At 39.4% G+C, this 24,046-nt stretch overlaps 1 protein-coding gene across 2 annotated transcripts in view; it reads right to left on the reverse strand.

Moving 5' to 3' along the window:
* cacna1c (calcium channel, voltage-dependent, L type, alpha 1C subunit) overlaps nucleotides 1–24,046 on the reverse strand; it is a 669,326-nt gene that overhangs the window by 76,968 nt on the left and 568,312 nt on the right. For both annotated transcript variants that reach the window (XM_063058026.1, XM_063058027.1), the window contains 3 exons: nucleotides 22,327–22,464; nucleotides 18,249–18,314; nucleotides 12,457–12,548 (listed from right to left, as the gene is read on the reverse strand). In XM_063058026.1, the coding sequence (XP_062914096.1) occupies nucleotides 12,457–12,548; nucleotides 18,249–18,314; nucleotides 22,327–22,464 (296 nt within the window). The remainder of the gene's footprint in view (nucleotides 1–12,456; nucleotides 12,549–18,248; nucleotides 18,315–22,326; nucleotides 22,465–24,046) is intronic.

A 24,046-nucleotide genomic window follows, 5' to 3' on the forward strand; every position in this document is an offset into this window, starting at 1 on the left:
AGGAAAGATATAACAATACTAGACATGGTGGAATGGAGATTATTGAGGTTGCTGTCAGGACTTGAGAACCTTCGTTATAAGCAGTCACCAACTTGGATGGTGTCACCAAAGATACAAGGGGGTTAGTTTAGTTGAGGTGCACAGAATTATGAGAGGCTGGGAGAGGGTGAACAAGAAATTCTAACTTTCCTTAGCTTGGAATCCTAGACTTTAGTTAACTGGTGGGGAGCTGAAAAATATACCTACTGCCTGAAATTGTGATAGAGCCAAAAGCCTTCATCGCACTTAGAAGGTATCCTGTTTTTTATTTAAAGATGTATAATGTCCAGGCCATTGGGTGAGAGTTAAGATATGAGAGGCTGAATGGCCCCATCTTGTGTCAATAATTCTAATGTTACGTGTAACTAAATGACTGAAACTGCATCTTTTCATTTCATTCAAATAACACAAATGTTTGAAAAACAAATCCAAATGATTTAAAGTCTATTGTTAACTATAGTAATATTTGCTGTTAATGACTATTATTAAATATAGCAGATGAAATGGGTACACATACAGTACAAAACCTATTCCATTACCCTGATTTTATTTTAGTGACGCATGTCCCATTTTTGCATCTTGTTAAGGTGTTTATCCTCTTGATAACAGCAAAACGTAATGAGTGATGTTCAGAAAGATCACTGCAGGAGGTCTCAACGTTTTTACAATTTACATAGATTAACTGGATGAAGGCACTGAAATGTTGTTAAATATACTCATGACTAAAAGATAAGTAAAATTGAAAGCTGGGAACAGGACATAGGAGACTACAAATGATTATGGATTATTAAGACAGACAGTCATAGAGAAGTACTGCACAGAAAGGCCCTTCAACCCATCTAGTCCATGCCAAAACCACTTAAATTGCCTACTCCCATTGACCTGCACTGGGACCATAGTCTTTCATACCCCCACTATCCATGTACCTATCCTAACTTCTCTTAAACATTGAAATCGAGTTTGCATACAGCTGGCAGCTCATTCCATACACTCACTACCCTCTGAGTGAAGGTTTCCCCTCATGTTCCCCTTAAACTTCTCACCTTTCACCCTGAACCCATGAACGCTGGTTGTAGTCTCACCCAACCTCAGTGGAAGAAGCCTGCTTGCATTTACCCTATCTATACTCCTCATAGTTTTGTATACCTTGATCAAATCTCCTCTCAATCTTCTACATTCTAAAGAATACAGTCCTAACTCATTCAATCTTTCCTTATAACTCAGGTTCTCCAAACCTGGAAAGATCCTTGAAAATTTTCTCTGTACTCTTTCAACCTTGCTTACACCTTTCCTGTAGGTAGGTAACTGCACACAAAACTCCAAATTAGGCCTCACCAACGTCTTATGCAACTGCAACATAACATCCCATCTCCTGTACTCAGTACATGTATTTATGAAGACCAATGTGCCAAAAGCTTTCTTTACAATCCTATCTACCTGTGATGCCTCTTTCAACAAATTATGGACCTGTATTCCCTTTGTTCTACCATACTGCTCAGTGCCCCACAGTTCACTGTATAAGGCATACCCTGGTTGGTCCTACCAAAGTGCGAAACCTTGCACTTGTTTACATTAAATTCCATCTGCTATTTTTCAGCCCATTTTTCCAGCTGATGCAGATCCCACTGCAAGCCATGATAACCTTCCTCACTGTCCACTACAACCCCAATCTTGGTGTCAGCTGAAAATTTGCTGATCCAGTTAACCACATTATCATCCAGAACATTGATATAGATGACAAACAAGGATCCAGCACTGATCACTGTGGCACACCACTAGTCACAGGCCTCCAGTCAGAGAGGCAATCATCTACTACCACTCCTTGGCTTCTCCCACAAAGCCAATGTCTAATCCAATTTACCACCTCAATCTGAATGCCGAATGACTGAATCTTCTTGACCAGCCTCCCATGCAAGAACTTGTCAAATGCCTTATTAAAGTCATGTAGACAACATCCACCTCCTTGTCTTCATCCACTTTCCTAGTAACTTCCTCGAAAAATTCTATAAGATTGGTTAGATATGATCTACCATGCATGATGCCATGCTGACTATCCTTAATCAGTCCATGTCTATCCAAGTATTTCTATAACCAGTTCCTCAGAATACCTTCCAATAACCTTCCCACAACTGATGTCAGCCTCACTGGCCTACAATCTGGTTTATGCTTATGGCCTTTTTTGAACAGCGGTACAACATTCGCTTTCCTCTAATTTTCTGGTACCTCTCCTTTGCCAAGGATGACCTAAATATCTTCACTAAAGCTTAGCAATTTCTGCACTTGCCTCCCGTAAGGGAACGCCTTGTCAGGTCCTGGGGATTTATCCACCCTGATTTGCCTCAGGGTAGCAAACACCTCCTCCTCTGTAATCTGTTACAGGGTCCATGAGTTGATGCTGCTTTGCCTCATATCTATAAACTCTGTATCTGCCTCCTCAGTAAATACCAAGAATTCATTTAAGATCTCCCCCATCTGTTTTGGTTCCACACATGGAGTACCATTCTGGTCTGATTAGATATGTGAGTGGGCAAATGAAGGATAATGTGGGAAAAGATGGAACTGTCCACTTTGGATTACAAAAGAATGCAGAAATTTTAAGAGACATAATCTGGTCCAAACATGAGTCTTTTCCTTATATGCAGGTTGTTTCATGCTTTACTTATTGCTGAAATAAAATAATATCACTATTATTTCTTATCAATAAATGAATAACCAATTTATCCTCCATTCTCACTTCCACACTGACTTCTCTGTTTTTGGCTTCTTACACTGCTTCTTTGATGCCCAAAGTTTGAGCAATGTCATACCATCTTCTTCCTAAGCAGTGCAGATCTTGGGACTCAATATATTGACAGGTTTCTTATACTACTCAGTCAAAGGATGTGGGCTTCATGGGCTGAACCAGCTATTTAACTGCCCATCCTCGATTGGCCTTCAGAAGGTGGTTGTGAGCAGCCTTCTTGAACCACTGCAGTGCTTGAGGTGTCAATATACCAGTGATGATGTTAAGAAAGGAATTCCAGGATCTAAGCCCACCCTTTTCAGCTTGTGACAGAACCAAATGGATTCATCGACAGGTCTTTAACCATAATGTTAACCCAGTTATTCTCTCTCCAGAGATGCTTCCTGATCTACTGGGTGTTTCTTTTATTGCAGTTTAACAGCTGTGAGTGGTTTAAATTTGATCATTGTTTTTCTTCTTTCCTTTGTCCTTTTTCAACTCCCTCCATTCATAGCTGCCTTTACTTAAATCTCCTCCACTCATGAGCTTTCCCTTCTTCAACTGGAAGAAATCACCATCTTTTGTGCCTCTTTTGGTTTCCACTCTACTAGACATTTATCTCCTTTCACTGCTGTACCACTGAAAATGAACTAAACTTCTAACTTTGCCCACTTCTGATGAAGGGTCATCTATCTGAACTGTTTACTTTCCATTGGTGCTGCTTAATTAACTAAGTATTTCCAGTATTTTCTTTTTTATTAATTTTGGGGCAAAACTTCAATAACTCAATAATCTTATCAAACACAAAGACACCTCAAAAATTCAATAGAAACTTTCGGTGACTGTGGCTTTTCCTCAGGCAGTACTTATTTCTACTCTTTAATTAAGCCCTTGCAACCATGCAGCAATTTCAACACCCCTAGCAACCACATTATTACTACTTTGCAACCTTGGAATGGTTGACACAAAAAGCGGACAGGAAATATTATAGGATTAGTCAGCTCAGATAGTTGCTAAGTATCAGCTCCTGGATGATTAGAAAGGAACACTGGTGACGTTCTCTGTTTGTTACCTTGTTAAAGATAATTTTAAATTACCACTCATTCTTTTTAACACACTTGTCTTTTAATCCCACTGGCACAACAGATCAGTGAGGAATACGTTGTTTAGACAATAATTGAAGTTAAGCAATAAATCACTTTGATACAACAAAAACTAAAATGCAATAAAAATGAATGGCTTGAAAAAAATTTGGAACTGTTCTTTATGTTCCTAAAGGAAACATGTAGCAAAATCAGCTCAAATATTGTAGATTGAAATATTTTATAAGTATATTTATAATTCTAAAGCAAGGTAAGTATATGCCATCACTTACCTTTTCCACAAGGTCAGAGACTCGTTTAAAATATGTTGGTAGTTTTCACACCAGCCCTGAGAGAGAGCCAAGGGATCGAATGCAAGGTGTCCTCACCTCAGCATGTGAGTACTGCATGGGGCTGAATGATGAGTTCAGAGATCAGCTAAGGCAGCATTTGACCTCTAGTTTGTCTTGGACTTCTGAATTTGATCAGTGTCCAAGAGGAACTGAGCCATGGACTAGATAGCCAGCAGTGTTCTCGTGCACACATCTGTTATGATTCTACAAACACACCAGGTGCTGTTGCTAGCATTTGTTACTGTTTATAATATATTCTTTCAAGATATTTAGGTCACTCACAAGGAAAATCAATATTTGCTCAGGTGAATCTGTTCTACCAGAGTAAAACATAAATGTTGCAATAAATCTTTTAACTTGTTTAAAATGAACAAAGTTACAACTAGAATCAAGCAAATATCTGATTAGACCATACTTGGTGTACTCTAAGTAGCTCTAGGCACAATTGGCTTATAAAGAATATACTGATCAAAGGGAAAGATTCATACATAAGATCATAGACCCACAGAACAGTATAGCATAGAAAGAGACAAGTTAGTCTGCTATGTTCTCATCAGCTTACGTTAGAAGAATCCATTTAGTTTTTTTTACATGTCCTCTTCAGGAGGCCTGTGGCGCGTGGCCAAGTGGTTAGGACGTTGGACTAGGGATCTGAAGGTCGTGGGTTTGAGCCTCGGCCGAGGCAGCATGTGTGTCCTTGAGCAATGCACTTAACCACACAATGCTCCAGTCTACCCAGCTGAGAATGGGTACCAGTAAAAATGCTGGGGGTTAACCTCGCGATAGACTGGCGTCCTATCCGGTGGGTGGGGGGGGGGGGGAGTCTCGCACTCTCAGTCGCTTCACGTCACGGAAGCCAGCATAAGCACTGGTCTGATGGGCCACAAGGCTCGTGACAAACTTTAATCTAATCTTCAGGAGGCCCTAGAATTTATTTCTTTCAGATGATTTTCCATCTCCCTTTTCAATACTGCAACTGGATCTCCCTCAACTACCATCCCTTGGTGAGTACTCCAAAATTCATACTCTGGTACATAAAAATGTTTCTTCTCTTGCCACCTTTGATTCTTTTGCCAGTTATCATGCTTCTACAACATCTTCTTCCTGATCCTTCTTTCTATGGACTCTTTAAGATCAAATACCTCTATCTGATACCTTGAAACTTCTCTTTCAAAAAGAACAACTCACTCACCTCTGACCTCTTCACACTTTGTGCATCTTTTATTCATGCAATAAATTTACTAAGTCCCTTCTTTTTCCTTTCTTAAATACTCAGAATGGGACACAAACTTATAGCTGTGGCCAAACCTGTATTTTATAAATGCTCACGATTAATTTATTGCTCTTAGAGACACAGAAAATAGCAGCAGAAGTAGGTCATTCACTATCATAAGAATGCTTCATTATTTCATATAATGGTAGTTCTTCTATCTCAAACCATATTCCCACCCACTCTCCATACCCTTTGATGTCTTTTACATTCATAAATCTAATAACTTCTTAACTATATTTAATAAATTGTCTTCAAAAGCATACTAATGAAAAGAGTTCTGCAGGTTCACCTATCTCTGAGTGAAGAAGTTGCTCTTCATCTCAGTCCAGAATGCCTTCCATTGTATCCTGAGACCAGGATACTTGCTTCTGGAATCCCTTGCCATGAGAAATATCTTGCCTGCATCTCGTCTGTCAAACTCTCTCAGCATTTTATATATTTGTATAATCTATGAGATAGATCTATGTATATCCATGAGCCTAGAGTCTTTCAGAACAGGAGCCTTCGTCCCTCCATGAAGGTCTCCGGATACCAAGCGGTCTGTGTCACCACCCTCCTTTATAGCTGTGAAGCTTGGGTAACATATAGCTGTCACGTCAAGTCCTTGGAGCGCTTCCACATAAGCTGCCTCCAGCGCATCCTGGGAATTACCTGGTGTGAGTGGGTGCCTCACACTGAAATACTTGTAAAGACCAACTGCAGAAGTATTGAGGCCATGATCACCCAGCGTCAGCTGCAATGGCTGGGGCACGTGATAAGGTTGCCCCCATGTTGGCTACCCCGCAGAGTGTTATACGGCCAGCTACATCATGGTCGACGCTTAGCTGGAAGGCTGAAGAAAGCGCTATAAGGATCAGATGAAGAATGCTTTAAGGAAGTGCAAGATCAGACCTGAGGACCTGGAGGAGGTTGCTGCTGACCGTACCACTTGGCGACACCTGTGTAGAGACGGGGTTTGTATTCTGGAGATGGAAAGAACAACCAGAAGACAGCAGAAGAGAGCCAGGAGAAATGCAGCTATGGTTGCCACCACTGACACATATACTTGTCCCACCTGCAACAGAGCTTGTGGGTCCAGGATAGGACTGTATAGTCATCAAAGATCTCACCGTTAGAGGAGTGGGCGTTGTCATTGGATTTCGATGGACAACTGAAGATATCTATGAGATCTCCTATCATGATTTTCAAACTCCAGAGAATAGATGCACAGTTGCCACAAACTCTCCCACTATCCCAGTCATCAATTTAGTGAATCTTTGTTGCACTGCCCCATTGGTAGGTATATCCTTTCTTAGGCAAGGCAACAAAGGCTACATGCACGACCCCAGCTGTGGTCTCACCAAGGTCCTGTAAAATCCTAGCTGCTATAATCAAAGCCTGTTCATTAAAAGCTAACATACCATTTGCCTTCTTAAGTGCTTGCTGCACTTAAGTTTTGCTTTCAGTGATAAGTGTACAAAGACACTAGCTCCCTTTATACATTAGCATTTATCAATCATTTCCAATTTATATATTCCCCTGCCTGTTTTCTTGGGAAGGTAGATAACTTCATATATTTACCCATGTAGTACAGCACCGGTGACTACTTTGTGAACTTTGTCCAGATTACTTTGAAGCCTCTTTGCATCTTCCTCTCTACTCACAATCCACCCGGTTTTAACTTGTTGGCAACTTCAGAAATATTCATTTATTGAGAGACACCACGGAACAGGCCCTTCCAGCCCATCGAGTCGTGTTGCTCAGCAACCCTCCATTTAATCCTAGCTTAGTCACGGGACTATTTACAATGAACAAATAACCTACCAACCAGTATGTCTTTGGACTGTGGGAGGAAACTGGAGCACCTGGAGGAAACCCACAAATCACAGGGGTTGAAGCCAGGTCGCTGGTACTGTGATTTGTGCCAACCACTACGCTACTGTGCCACCTCATATTCAGTTCCTTCATCCAAAACGTCGATGAATATTATGAACAGCTAAGATTCAAGAACTGATCCCTTTGGTAGCCAAATAGTCACTTTCTGCCACCTAAAAAAGCCCATTTATAATTCTCTGTTTCTTGTTTGTCAACCAAATTTTAATCCATTATTTTATCTTCCAACCCCACATGCTTTAAAACTGCACATTAATCTATATATGGGTTTGTGTTGAAGGCCTTCTAAAGAATTAAGTAATATACATTAATTGGTTCTTTCATATCTATCTACTAATTAAACCCTCAAAAAAAAAATCAGTAGGTTGCAAATCACAATTTCCCTTTTATGAATCCCTGTCGAACTTGTCTAAAACCTATCACATCTGTTATAACAGGCTCCAGTACTTTCCCTATTGATAATGAAACTGAACAGTAACCAACTAACCAAGCCATAGGCTAACCATACTGTTGCTCCCCGTTTTAACACTCTTTTCTGTTTTTAAATAATCTGCAGGAACTGTTCCACGATCCACTGAAATTTGGAAAATGACAACCGAGGTATCCACTATTTCCATGGAAACCTCACAATCCTCCAGCAGGAAGAAGATTAAAATGAACAGATTTATTCAGTTTAATTTTTGCAGCACTTCTTTGTTAGCCAATACTAATTTCCATTTGTTCCTCCTTTTCATTAGACCTTTGGTTGCCCTGCATTGGAGAGCTAGGTAGGACATAACCAATTTAGTTTTGTTAGATTGCTCTGCCATTTCTTTGTTCTCCATTACAAATTCTTATTTTCCTGACTGCAGGGGGTCTGCAGTTGCTATCTTTCTTTTACATATTGGTAGAAGCTTTATCATAGATTCATAGAGCAATACAACATGGATACAAACCCTTTGGCCCAACCAGTCCATGCCAACCATGGTGCCCACCTAGCTGGTTCCATTTTCCCGTGTTCAGCCCCTGCATGTACCTAGCCAAGGGCTTCTTATAGTATACTATTGTACCTGCATCAGTCACTTCACCTGGCAGCTTATTTCATAAACTCATCACTCTCTGTACAAAAAGTTGCCACGCAGGTCCCTTTTAAGTCTGTACCCTTACACCCTCAACCTATGCCTCCTAGTTCTGGGCCTAACCTGGGGAAAGGATTGCTACCATCCGCTTTAATATTTTGTTTTGAGATACGACATGGTAACAGGCCCTTCCAGCCCAGTGAGCTCCTCCACCCAATTACACGCATGTGACCAATAAACCAACTACCCTGCATGTCTTTGGAATGGGTGAGGAAACCGGAGCACCTGGAGGAAATATCCGCAGTCATATGGAGAACTCCTTACGGTGTCAGAACTGAACCCAGGTTGCTGTCACTGTAATAGCGTTATGCTAACTGCTGGGATACCATGTCACCCCAAACTGCTGTTGCTGTCTAGGAATAAAAACCTAGCCTGACTAACTTTCCTCATATACCTCAAGTTTCAGTCAATTTTCAAAGTGAAGCTGATGTCACCATAAAATACCTTGAGATTCATTTTCTTGCAGGCATTTACAGGACAAGGAAATCCTCATAAGTCTCGGCAGGCATAATGGGAAAATAATAGCAGGAAGTTTTAGCTGCCCTAATATTGATCAGGAAGGGTTGTTCAGGAAGGCTTTCTGAAGCAATATGTAGATAGGCTCTAACAGAGAAGGTGCAACACTTAATCTCCTCTTAGGAAATGAGGCTGGGGAAATGGCTGATGTATCAGCCGGGGAGCACTTTGGGATTAGTGACCATAATTCAGCTGCGTTTAAATTAGCTATGAAAGAAGATGAGAAAATCTGCAGAGGTTAGAAATCCAAGCAACACACACAAAATGCTGGAGGAACTCAGCAAGTCAGGCAGCATCTATGGACTCTGATAAAGGGGTTCTGTCCAAAATGTTGACTGTTTAACTCTTTTCCATAGATATTGCCTGATCTGCTGAGTTCCTACAGCATCTTGTGTGTATAGGTATGAATAAAGATAGGACTGGTCCAGAAATTAATGTCCAAAATAAGGTGAAGGCTAATTTTGACAGGAACTTGACTGGAAAATGCTGTTAGCAGGTAAAGTGAGTAGGAGGCTTTTAAAAGTTAGAAGGGGAGACTCCAGGGCTCGTATAAGACCATAAGATACCAGAGTAGAATTAGGCCAGCTGGCCAACCGAGTCTGCACTGCCACTCGATCACACCCCCTCCTCAACCCCATTCCCCGGCCTCTCCCCGAAACCTTTGAGATCATGTCCAATCAAGAACAATCAAGAGAATGTTCCTTGTTAGAGTGAAGGCAAGGCCAGCAACATCAGGAAACCCTTGGCAATGAAGGATATTGAGGCTCAGGTCAGAAATAAGTCTCTTGAAGAGTATGTAAAGTACACTACAGAAAGCATGAGGGTAAAAAGTGGACACAATGGATTCCTGGCAGATAAAATGAATGAGAATCCTAGAAGTTTTTAAAGGCAAAAAGGTAACCCGGGAGAGAAGGTTCCTAAAGGATTAGTATGGTCATTTATTTATGGAGACATGGGAGATGGGGAAGGTCTTAAATAGACCATAAGACATAGGAGCAGAATTACTCAATTTGGTCCATCAAGTCTGCTCGCTCCAATACCCTACCTTCACCTGTATCCCTTCAGGGTCTGATCAGTCACAATCTATCAACCTCTGCCTTAAATATACACAAAGACTTGGCCTCCACAGCTGTCCCTGGCAAAAAATTCCACCGATTCACCACTCTCTGGGTAAAGAAATTCCTCCCCATCTCCAGTTTAAAAGGACACCCCTCTACTCTGGGGCTGTGTCCTCTCGTCTTGGATTCTCCCACCATAGGGAACATCCTCTCCACACCCACTCTATCATGGCTTTCACCTTTTGATAGGTTTCTGTGAGGTTACCCCTCATTCTTTTGAGTTCCAGAGATTACAGGCCCAGCACCATCAAATACCCTTAATATACCTTATTCGTATTCATTGTGGAAAAGGATATGGCAGCAGGGAAAGGAACATTAATATTTTGGATTGTATCAATATTTCAAAGAAAGGACATTGAGGGTCTTGAAGTAGATAAATACCTGTGGCATGATCAGGTGTATCCTAAAATATTGTGGAAAGAAAAGGAATAAATTACTGTGGTTCTGGCAGAGATTTCTAAATCTTCATTAGCTACAGGTAAGGTTCTGAAAGACTGGAGAATGGCTAGTTTCAGACTTCTGCGAGGGCAAGCCAGGAAAATATATGCTTGTAAGCCTGTTATCAGGGGTAGGAAAGTTAATGGAATGAATTCTGAGGGAAAGGATCTATCTGCGCTTTGAAAAGTAATGACTGAGGGATAGTTAGCTGGGCTTTGTGCATGGGAAATCAAGTCTTACAGATTTAACGACATATTTTAAAGAGATAACCAAGGAAATTGATGGAGCAGGGCAGTAGATGTCATCTACATGGACTTCCGCAAGGCCCTTTGACAAGGTCCTAGTTGGTAAACTGGCCTGGAAGTTGAGAACGTATGGCATCCAGGATGAGTCAGCAAATTGGATACAAAAATTGGCTTGGCGGTAGGAGGCAAAGAGTGGTGTGTGCTTTTTTGACTGGAGGACTGGACCAATGGTGTGCCACAGGGATTGGTTCTGGGTACCCTGTTAATTTTCATTTCTATTCATGATCTGGATGAAAACTTAGGAAGCATGATAAGTAAATTGGCAGATCACTCCAAATAGGTGGCAGAGGAGACAATGAGGAAGTTTCCTAACTTATGATAATATCTAGGTTGACTGGGAAAGTGGGAAAAGTAATGACAATTGGAACTCCTCTCAGACAGGTCCAAAGTAATTTATTTGAGAAGTCAAACCAGAGCAGGACATACGTAGTGAATAGCAGGGCTCAGGGGAGTGCATAGAGCACTGATACCTACAGGTATAAATACATAGCTTCCTGAAAATAGCGACACAGTCAGACAGGAAGAAAACATATGACATGCTTGCCTGCATTGGTTAGGGCAATGACAACAGGAGTAAAGGCATCAAGTTAAGAGATGTGGTTCAGACTGCTCCTTGAGTTTTGTTTGTAGTTCTGGTTGCCACACTGCATAAAGTACATAATTAGAGAAGAAAGGATGCAGAAAGGATTCACACGGATGTTGACTGGCCGGAGTAAAAATGAGAGACTGGATAAACTGGGACTGTTTACCCTGGAACAAAAGAATGTAAGTGCTGACCTTACAGAGGTTTATAAAATACTATGGGGCATGGTAGATAATCATTATAATTTTCCCTGGTGTAGAAGAATCCAAAAATATATCTTTTCCCAAGCAAGAGGAATCTAAAACACAAATCGTAAATTTAAAGTGAGATGAGAAAGAGTTAAAGGAGATCTGAAGGGTATTGTTTTTACAGAGAGGGTGGTTGGTACATGAACGATCTGTCAGAGGAAGTGGTAGAGCCAGGTACAATCACAGTGTTCAAAAGCCATTTGCAGGTACATGGATAGGAAAGGTTTAGAGAAATATGGGCCAAACACAAGCAAATCAAACTATTTTATGAAGGCACCTTGGTCAATGGGGATGAATTGGGTCAAAGGGCCTGGTCCCATGCTGTATAACTCATTTGGTTTCTATAACCAAATGTATTAATAGATACAAAGAAAAGCTGAGCCTGCAGAGGAGGCCCTGATCTCATCCTCTTAGCCACAAAGTCTATGCAGCTCTGTGTAGCTAGGTAGTACATCCCGATTACCCTGAAAAGGATACACACCTGCTAAGAAATTTTAAAAAATCTATCACAATGGAGAACAATAATCTTTGAGTTCAGTCTTCAGGATATTGGTCCTGGAATATTAATTTCAAACATCATAACTAGTTTTATGTATGTTCTACATTGTACATTGAAAACTAGAGAGTGAAGGCATCTTTAGGGAGTCAGTCTCATCATATCGAATATTTTATGTAGAGGGAATGCCTCAATCTGTAATTAAAGAATCATTAAAGCACCAGCACCAATGTTTATTAGATAGCACCAACTGAGTGATCATTTCAGAAGTATAAGTGAGTATAATTACAAACCTGAAGAGCAACAGAACAGCTTGTGGAAAGGTTTGGAAATTGTTGTTCCTGTTAATGTGAGTCCCATCATTAATGGCAATCTTACCAAATACCTACAATAATGAAGCAAATAAATTCATATTAATTTATTAACTTATATTGGCTCATTGTTGACATCATCTGGAAAACATAAGTTCTACATGCATTAATTGCACTGAGCTCTACCTCACCACAAGCTATCTCAACCACTCCACTGTATGAAATACACGCCACTGCTTGCTGACATTCATATTAGGTGAGCAGAAATTTCCTCCCTTAAATATGAAGAAACATAAAACCTACAGCACAGTACAGGCCCTTCAGCCCACAATGCTGTGCTGAGTATGTACTTACTTTAGAAATTACTTAGGCTTACCCATAGCCCTCTATTTTTCTAAGCTCCGTGCCTATCCAGGAGCCTCTTAAAAGACCCTATTGTATCCAAAAGGTGGAAGACAATGTTTATACCTCCACTACAGCCCTCATCTAATTCTGAAGACATTAGAGGTTGCAGATGCTGGAAATCTGGAGCAAAGCCGAAGAACTCAGCTATTCAAACAACATTTATGGAGGGAAGTGGGCAGTCAAAATTTAGGGTTGAGGTCTTTCACCATATTAATAAAGGTTCTAAACCCACAATGTCATCTGCTCATTTCACTCCATAGTGCCACTTCACCTGAATTCTTTCACCCTTTTTTTGTGTTGCCCCTCATGTAATTCTGCTTATTTCTCTATCATAGTCAGATGTTGAACTAAACTGTAAACAATATATTACCTGAACTAGAACTGAACTTCTAATTGCATATCATCTTCAGTACCACAGGTTTCCCAGTCTCCAGAAATATGCGTATCTTGATATGCTATTCTTTCTTAACATTCTTATAATTTTGTTCAAAGTCTTCAATAAGATCACCCCTATCTCTATAATTTCCTCTGGAACTATACACTATACTCCGATCTCGTATAATTCTTCCTTATTTTTACTCTACCGTGGTACACAGTGTAGATTTTATGCTCCAAAATCTGAAAATCCCTCTCCTTAACTGTCTTTCACTGCTCTTTCAAGTAATTCTTCAACACAATATCTATGCAGATGTTGTACTTTCTATTTTTGACTGCATTACCAAAAATATTTTTCTCAAGGGTTAAGATTGAACCTCCTGAGAAAATGCAGAATTGGGGGAAGAACAGAGTTAGATAGGACATGGGAGAGTAGATTGGGAGCAGCTGTTGCTGGGTAAGTTGACATCTATCATGTGAGAGTCATTTAAAGACCAGTAGGTCAGAATTCAAGATCAAAATATTCCTATGAGGAGAAAGACAAGAATGGTGAGGTTTGGGAACCCTGGATAACAAAAGATGCCGTAAATATAACCAAGAAGAAAAAGGAAGCAAACATACAGCTTCGGAAATCAAATAGGCTATTGAAAAATATAAAAGGAAGTAGGAAAGAACTTAAAACAGGGAATCACGAGGGCTAAAAGGGGCAATGAAATGTCCTTCGTGACTAGGATTAAGGAGAATCCCAGGTCATTTTATATGTTAAAAACAAGAAGGTAGCTAGGGAGAAGGTAGGACCACTCACAGACAACAGAGGAAATGAATGCTTGGAGCTAGAGGAAATGGGCAAGGTACCAAATGGGTAATTCACATTGCTATTCACCAAGGAGAAGGACATGGAGGTTCATGAGATCAGGGAGGAGTATGCTGATATTCTAAGGTATATTAACATGAAGAAGGAGTGGGTAGATGGGTGGTTTGAAAAACATTAAGGTGGATAAATTCTCCAGGGCTTGATGGAATCTATCCCAGGTTTTTGGGAGAGAGACAAGGAGTGAGATTGCTGGGGCCCTGGCAGAGATCTTTCTATCCTGCTTAGCCACAGGTGGGATCCCAGAGGAATGGAGAATAGCCAATGTTGTTTCTTTGTTCAAGAAGGGAAATAGGAACAAACTAGGACATTACAGGCAGTTGAGTCTTACACCAGTGGCAGGGAAACTACTGGAAAACCTTTTTAGGAACAGGATTACCCACATTTGGAGAAGATTGGACTTATAGTATTACGGGTAGTCAGCATGGATGTGTGCTGGGAAGGTCATGGCTTACAAACTTGATTAAGTTTCTTGAATAGGTGACGATGATAATTAATAAGGTTAAGACAGTGTACTTCAGTAAAGCATTCAACAAGATCCCTCATGGTAGAGTGAGGGATTAAGAAGATTAAGGCATGTGAGAGCCACAGAAACTTGGTAGATTGCATGCAGAATTGCCATGGCCGCAGCAGATGAGGGGCAGTGGTGGAGGATTTTATTCTGAATGTGACCTGTGGTGTTCTACAGGATCAGTGATGGGACATTTGCTGTTTGTGATATGTATTACATGAATGACTTGAATGAAAATATAGGTCTCTGAATGGTATGTTTTCAGACACGGAATTTGGTGGAGTTGTAGATAATGAGGAAGGTTGCAAAGCATACAGCAGCGTATAGAACCTAGAACAGTACAGCACAGGTACAGGCCCTTGGGCTCACAATGTTGTGATCCAGCTAAAAAGTAAATAACACCTCCCCAAATCTAATCCCTCCTACCTACACAATGTCCATATACCTCCACCTTCCTCATATTCACATGCTCATCTAAGTGTTCCTTAAAAGCCTCTGATGTATTTGCCTCTACCACCACACCAGGCAGTGCATTCCAGCCATCCACCACTCTGAGCAAAAAATCTTATCCCTCACAGCCCCTTTGACCCTATCCTCGTTATCCTCTTTCACTTTCAACACATGCCCTCTGGTATTAGACACTTCTATCCTGTGAAAAAGAAATTCCCTGTCTACTCTATCTACGCCTGTCATAGTCTTACAAACCTCTATCAGATCTCCCCTCAGCCACCACCTCTCCAGAGAAAACAACCCAAGCTTGTCCAGCTTCTCATGATAACACGTTCTCTTTAAATGAGGCAGCATCTTGTTAAACCTGTTCTGCACCCTAACCAAAGCCTCAATTTCCTTCCTCTAGTGGGGTGACCAGCACTGTATGCAATATTCCAGATGTGGCCTAACCACAGATCTATAAAGTTGCAACATAACCTCTTAATTTTTGAACTCAATGCCTCAACAAATAAAAGCAAGCATTCCATGGGACTTCTTAACCACCCTATCGACCTGTGTAGCCGCTTTCATGGAGCTATATGCTTGGGTCAGAAGATCTCTTTCTATAGGTCTACTGCAGATATTGGAAGATAAATGGTAGATAGTGTGTGTGAGGTGTTGCTTTTTGGGAGGTCAAATATAATGGGAAAGTATACAGTAAACAGCAGGACCCTCTGAATCATTGATGTACAGAGGGATCTTGGGGTGCAAGTCCATAGCGCCTTGAAAGTGGAAACACACATTGAGGTTGGTAAAAAAAGGCTTTCAGCATACTTGTCTAATCGGATGGGGGCACTGAATATTAAAGTTGGCAAGTCACGTTGCAATTGTACAGTATGAGCTTGGTTACAGCTCGTTTGGAGTGTTGTGTGCAGTTCTGGTCCCTGCAGTAAAGGAAGCATAAGAAGCCTTTAGAGAAGGTACAGAAAAGGCTCACAAAGATATTGCTTCAGTTACAGAGTGCCTCGCTATGAGAGGCTGGACAGACTTAAATAGTTTTCTCTGGAGTGTTGGAGGCTGAGGGCCAATCTGATAAAATTATAGAAAAATTATGAGAGGCATAGATAGGCTAGATAGTCAGGTTATTTACCCAAGGGTAAATGTTAAACACCAGGTGGTATACAATTAAGGTGAGATGGGCAAGTTTCAAGGCAAGTTTTGTTTTTAACAAAGAAAATGGTAGATGCATGGATTTTTCTGTCAGGGCAGCGAGTAGAAGTAGATGTGATAGAAACATATAAGAGCACCTAGACAGGTATATGAACAGGAATTGCATGGATGGCTTTTGACCATGTGTAAGTAGATATGACTAGTTTGATTTGGCATCATGGTCAGCACAGGTATTGTAAGCCAAAGGGGTCTGTTCAAGGTTGATAAATTCTTGATTAGTAAAGGCGTCAATGGTTACAGGGAGCAGTCAAGAGAAATACAGAGGGAAAAAAAATCAACCACGATCGAATGCTGTAGACTTGATGGGCTGAATGGCCTAATTGTGCTCCTATGCCTTATGGTCTATGCTGCATTATTTTACATTCTCTACACAGTATTTCCTATGTAAACCATATTTGGTATTTGTGGATAGATATATTGATACACTGAGATTCTTGGTATGACAATGTTTTGGGAGCAGCATGGATGAATGGATTAATGCAGGCTCTAATGTTCCAGTTTTGAGGAGTTAAGATGGGAAGAAACTTCAGTTGCTCTTAGACATGTCAGATGGCTGTTATTCATGATGAATTAATTACTTCTTGCTTTGGTTGAAAGGTAGTGGGAGAAGGATGTTATCATTTTTACTTGATAAGTTTTCAATAATATCTTAGATTGCAAAATATTTTTAAGATTTTAGATGGTTCTTCCAATTAGGAAAAGTTCCACTGTTGTGGGAGGACTACACTTAGCTGGAGAGAGGCAGTATATTCTCTGGCATCCAGTAGCAAGAGTAAAGCTCATTAATTTGACACAATTTAATGAGTGCTATAATGTGTGTAATGTTTTTGAGTAAAACATCAACATCTAGCAGCATATATACTGAACTGCAAGATATCATTCACTGGACTAATAAATGTGCAATTGGCGCAATTTTATGCTTTCTTTGCCCTGTTTTTATTATATATCATTAAATGAAATACAGTGGATTCTGATTAATTGGGATGCACCAGGACCAATACATTTTGGCCCAATTAAGCAGCTGCCTCAATTAGCCATGGTTTCATGGAACTAGTTTAAAAAAGGCAAACTATCATTTATTTATCTGAGTAACAAATTATGCATCTAAATGAAATACAGAACAAATTGGAACACTACCCATATTACTACAGTATTATAAAACTATATATTAGTTTCTAATAGTTGGCGACAGAAGAATTCATCCAGTGTACACTGCCGTGTTCTTTTGAATGACTGTAAATGAATAAAATCAGTGCAGACACCTAGTGCAGATAACGGACTGCCTTCATTTCCTTCCTGTATGTAGTATCAAAAATCACTGCTTTTTAATTCCGCATTGGTTGGCCTAAATGAATAACATAACACAAACATATGCAAATGATATTATTTAATAACTGTTGGCTCTAAGCTCAGTGTAGTGTCTAACGGCTACACAACTGCATGTAACTGATGCTCGCTAGATACCATTGCATGCCCCAAATCTTCATTTTCATTGTAACATTCAAGATGATTGAAATTCTTTGTAGTTCCTAATTTGTTGAAGTAGTGAAGTTGTTTCACTCTGACTTTCGGCCATTTCTAAATTGTCTTACTGCTTTTTTCTCACCAACTGTTTGTGACGAAAATCACTGCTTTTTGAAGATAAACATATGCAACTATTGCTATTTAAAAACTGTTCATTCTAAACATTGTGTAGTGTCTAACTGCTATACATGTGCACGCAACTGATGCTAGTTAGAAACTTTTCGGCAACAGTCTTCTGTCCCAATTAAGCAGCATAGTGTCCCAAATAAACAAACAAAATCCTGGCTATTTTCTCGATTAGTTTTTGTTCTTTAAGAGTTATCCCAGGTAAACGGCTGTCCCAATTAACTGATGGCCCAATTAACCGCAGTTCACTGTATAAGGTATGACACTGAACACGTCAGTTCCTAACAATGCAAAAATACTTACCTGCATTCCAATCACAGCATAGATGAAAAATAGCATAACTATCAGAAGAGCAACGTATGGTAGTGCCTGTAAAGACAGTTAAAACACCATTAATGAACATTGAAAAGTACTGCTGGTGAGTGCAGTAATTCCTGACAAATGGTGAAATTTTTACCTTCTAGTTATAGGAAGCTACTAGAATGACCAGGGAAAAAATACAAGACCTATTTATATAGCATTGCTGCCCATTTAGGAGCAAGTCAGGTATTTGGTCTAGACAGGATTGAATCACAGAACTGTCATAAAGGATTGTCATTTTTATTAGTTAAAGCAGTTTTGATCTGTAAGATCTCTTCCATTTTCTAAATAGCTAAAGGGAATTCAAATCAATTGTTAAATAAAGATTAAGAATTAAATTTTGCAGTTGATTCACTGGTGCAGGATGCTTATAACACCTAGAACTGTTCACAGGCTTTAGGCGTTTTGCACTGAATTGTTGAGATGGTTATTTCAATACAGCACCCTCTATGAGATGGATAGTGCAAGCAATTGGATAAACCTAGAAACCATACAACTAACTGCATTAAAAGTATACTTCGTTCTGTGTTCTATCTTTAACTGGATTAGTGTTTGCTCATTATGTTCTCAGATGGGATTAATTTAAACAAACACTTTATAAATATCTGTGTAAATTTTATGTATAAGGGGAATGGTCCTTTAAGTGACACTGCAAGAGAGCGAGCAGGAATTTGGAGACCCACTAGAATGGCGACTGCTAAAAGATAGTCATTCTTTGGTGCATTCTGGGAAAAAATAAAGTTTAATTTATGTAGGGGTAAAATAAAAACTAATGATATACTTAAGCAAAAAAACCAGTAACTTATATTAAGGAAGATTATTTACTAGCAAACTTAACTTCTGAAAGGTGGGACCCTTTAAGCGCAGGCCTTAACTTCTGATTAAATCATACTTTTCCAGTAGAGGCCCACAGTATTTGAAATAACTTATGCACATTAAGGTCAATTATCCATATTTTATTCTTATTATCATTGGCCCACTATTCATACGTGTATTTGGCAACAAGGGCCACAATGCACTCGATGGAAACATGCTGGTGAATGTTAGGTACCCACATTAGGTTTCTGATAAAAATCGATTGTTTAACACATAAATGCACTCATTGACATTCTAGACTGGGAAATCTTTCTTTGCAGAGACCACAACTGGCAGAACGTGAAACCCTTCTGTCTCTTTATCTGAGGAAAGGTGTATTTGCCATGGACGCATGCAACAAAGCACCTTGTCTGATTGCATTAGGCTCTGTCTTATTTTGTTCTAATTGTGTTCTTTCCTGTAAAATTGTGTATAATTTATGTTTTACTTGTGAACACTGCTTATAGATGAATATTACTTTTAAACAGTGATCTCTAGCTCTCGATCCTTCGACACAGGGAAACGTACATTCCACATCCACTCCGTTAAGTTCCTTTCAAGATCAATGAGCTCAGCTCTCTATTTTCTAATCTCAGTTGATATAAGCCCAGCCCTTTCCTCCTACAAGAATCTGCTAATTCCAGGTATCCATCTCATAAACCTTCCCTGAAATGATTCCAAAGCATTAACACCTTTCGTTAAATAAGATGGCTAATATAGCACGTGTCCTATATGACCGAAACTAAGCCTCATTACTTTTTTAATTCAATTCCCCTGGTAATATATATCATTCAGGTAACTTTCCTAATTACTTGCCCCCAGATTCTAGCCTTTTTGTGAATCACATGGTAGGGCTATCCAGATCTATCTGCATCTCAGAGCTCCGCAATTTCTCACCATTTAGATAACATGCTTCTTTTAAAATTTTTCTTATTGAAGGTATTTTTTCCCCCTCACAATTACATAAACAAGGAACGGGTTGTGAATTACTATAAATATCTGTAGATTTATTGATGCAGCTAGGGTCAACTGATGTTAAGTCTGATGAACTTCAGCAGTTTTCAGGTCTTGCATTTTTGAAACTGTACATGTTGGCTCCAGAAAACAATACTTAAGTGGCATGATATCTTTTCATCAAATTCAACCATGCTTCAAAGAATAACCAGAAGTAACAAATTATCCATGATTTATAAACCATTTACTCCAACATCAAAGTTGGATAATGAAAATAATTCATGTTGATGGAAATATTGAACCTTGACCATGAAAGTATTAGTACACAACATATGCTTTAAAGGAATGATTCTTCACAACTGGTCCATTAACTTCAAGTAAACTGCTTGTTTGGATTGCATTAAAGATGCTGGCACAGAAATTCCTTTTCTTAACATTGAACAAAAATGGTGCTGTGCAGTTGAAATCAGGCTTACCATGGAGGAGAACAGCTTACACCTATTTCTGAGCTTCTTGGTGCCTTGCAAGAAATTTGAACCCTAGCTTTACTAGAAGATGCATTAACATCCTTCTGTTGCATTAGCACCGGAAATGTTTTCCGGCATGCAGTAAATCTTACCCGAATGATATTAACAATAGCACAATGCCCAAAATTTACCTATAGCATAATTTGAACCGTATTGGTCTGAAAATAACTGCTCTTACAGAATTTCACTAATCATGTTTCCTCTAAAACTGTAACTTTAAGAGCTAACATTCAAACCCTATTCTTTGCTAGGCTGTTCCACAGCAGTTGTCTTAGAGTTTACATTTCATACTACTATCACTTAACACTGAATCTTGTTTGCAATGATTTAAAAAAAATCTTCAAACTGCAATCTCCATCTAATACCTCTATTAATGGGTGGCTTGGAGATAAACCAAGGGTATCAGAGATCACAGGCAGCCAAAGGAACTTCAAGGGAAGAGCTCATCACCCAAAAAGTATCCAACCCATGCATTACGGAGACCCTTGCTCACAGCTAGACTTCTCTGAGAAGCAATATTCATACAGGCATGGCAGTACTCAAAGAGATCACCGATCCCTTACAAATTCAAATTTAACCTCACACATGTCCCTGTCTTCCTTGGAAGTTGTTAATCTTGATTTCCCAGTCTCTGGATCATTCTAAAGCTGCTGAAATTGATCTAAGCCAGACTTCATCATCTGCTTGACACCTCTGCAATAGATCATCCAATCCACAAGGAGAAAATACTTAATTTACTTTCCATTCAACCCGCAGGGAGAATATGAGGATTTGCTCAAAAGGGATGCTTTTTTTTAATGAATAGGCATTCAGAGATTGTACTCGTGTATTATTTGTTACAGAGACCACATCACCATCTTGTGCCAAGAATGCCTGCAGCAGCCCTACAGGATCTTGGTGGCTTCCTGGCACAAAGGACATACTTTCTGTAGTTACTGTTCTCCATCAATCTGACTGGGTCCCCCTGAACCATTCTGAACACTCCCTCCTAGTTAGTGTCTTGCAACAGTTACCCTGAAGCATCAGTAGTTCCCAGTAGTTGTGGGTTGTCCCTTCATCACCTTTGAAACTGCTGCCAGCTGTGAGATCTTGCAACAGGTCAACATACTGAAACAGTTATAACGTGACTTTACACTAGAAAATTTGACAGTACTGTTCTGAGAACCTTACAATTGAGGTTTGTGATTCTGATGTGACTTTTAACAGCAGTACTTTTTGACACACTTAATTGCTTTAGCACAGATTAAAGCATAGATTAAATGTAGCGAAAGAATTTCTAGGCTTTTACATATTTCTCTTCAAAAAAGGTCTGTCATCATGAATATTTTAGAATCAAAACACAAAAACACTTAAAAAAAAAAGACCACTAAACCATCATGTAGCTTCACAGGAACTGATGTTTTAGAGCAATGATTTATGAGGTTCTTGATAATAAATAGGTCTGTCAAAATGTGGCCATGAATATTCTGGTGATCTGTTCTTAAGAAAGAACTTATTTAGACTGTGTCTGCAGAAGATAAACTTGTCTTAAAGAACAGTCTCTTATAAGCATACCATATAAAGGCCCAAAGTAAACTAACCACTTTCTGCTGAATTTATATACTAAAAAGGGAATTGTTTTAACTATCCTAAAGCATTACAAAAGAGATGACTGTTATAACTACAAATTTACTAAGCTTTCTCACCTGGAATGATTTGATAAAGGTCCAGAGCAAAGTTCGGATTCCCTCACCTCGACTGAGCAGTTTCACCAGGCGCATTACTCGGAAAAGACGGAAGAACGTGATGGAAATCCTCGAGTTCTCATCTGAATTCTGAAGAACCTCACAAAAAGTAACAGGTCACAAAATATATTGAAAAGTGCCAGTTACTGATAATACTTTAACCAGAGCTCAGACCCAAAAGCCTTCTGGTAACTTTTAATAAAAGAAAAGTTTTGTTAAAAATGCTTGTGTTAGTAATCTAATGAAAAAAGGTATTTTGCAGCCAATTACTAAAATTGTTAACCCATTCATCACCAAATAAATCACCTGGCATCATTCCCACTCTATAGTATTAGGTCCAGAAACTGTACAGAATGGATGCAGACAACAACAAGTGTCATCTGGAAAACAGTAGTTATCAAACAGGTTAAGCCAGGATGTAAAAATGCAATAAAATTACCCAGCATTCTCCCATACACCACTGAAGGCCACTGATAAACTGTGACATTGTTAGTTAGTTGAAAAGGCAATTATAATTAGTCATCATATCTGTATTAGTCCAGAGGCCATGAAGTTCATAACTTTTGTTAAAACATATTACATTAAACTCTATTTAACACATTTTAATTCATTCTGTCATTTTATCAATATCCCTTCACAGATTCTATTCATTTATTTTAGTGTAATCTGGAAATTTATTTTTCCTCTTCCTGTAAGCTATATTCTGAAATGTTATAAGAAGTGACTAATTATTAAAAATATATAATTTCATGAATTTGGCAAGGTGAGAAGTGTTTTTCATACTAATTAACACAAGGATTTAACCAAGTAACAGGAATTCTGCAGATGCTGGAAATTCAAGCAACACACATCAAAGTTGCTGGTGAACGCAGCAGGCCTCTTCCTATAGATGCGATTTAACCAAGTAGATACTTTCCCTGTTTGATGAGTCTAGAAACTGGTTGTGTCATGTTAGCATGAGGGATTAAATATTTAGGACAGAGAAGAGAAGTTCATTCATTCTGAGGACTATGAATCTTTGGAACCCTCTAATCTGGAGGACTATTTATGCTCAGTACTTGACTAAAAGCTCATGAGGTATTTGTACTCAGGGGAATCAAAGGTACTGAGAACTGGAAAGGAAATGGTGAAGGGGCAAAGGTAAGCTATACTCTTACTTTATGCAGGAAGAGAGTTGAGGGGTTGTTTGAGCAACACGTGGAATATTTTATGTGATTATGTAGAAATTATTGGTAAGCATTATGAGCTCAAGTAATCCAGAACAGAACAATGTGGGACACTTCTACTGACTTCTAATCACCCTGGTTAACATTACTTTAATCTCTTAGCTGCCTTTTAAAACCTAATGTTACTGTAATGTTCTCCCTCGAATTCTACATTCTCCGACGGAACTATGTGTGGTAACATTTTAGATGTATCCTCAAATATATACAGTATATCAAGACCAATTTAATTCTCCAGCCCTTTCAAAGTACAGTGAACAGTGTGGGTCTGTTAATATTTGTTCGGCAAAATTCTATCACACAAGATTGAAGGTGCCTTGTACAATGGGTGAGGCCTTATAAGATCAAATTTCTGAAAGGTCTTTCCTCCACATGTTCCAACAATGAGGAATTTAAAGGACCGAAGTCCAGTTTATGAGTCATAAAGCAAGGCATCAAGCAGGAGCCCTAAGTGGGAT

The sequence above is a fragment of the Mobula hypostoma genome, chromosome 9 (genome assembly GCF_963921235.1).
Source record: "Mobula hypostoma chromosome 9, sMobHyp1.1, whole genome shotgun sequence".
NCBI classification, from domain to species: domain Eukaryota; kingdom Metazoa; phylum Chordata; class Chondrichthyes; order Myliobatiformes; family Myliobatidae; genus Mobula; species Mobula hypostoma.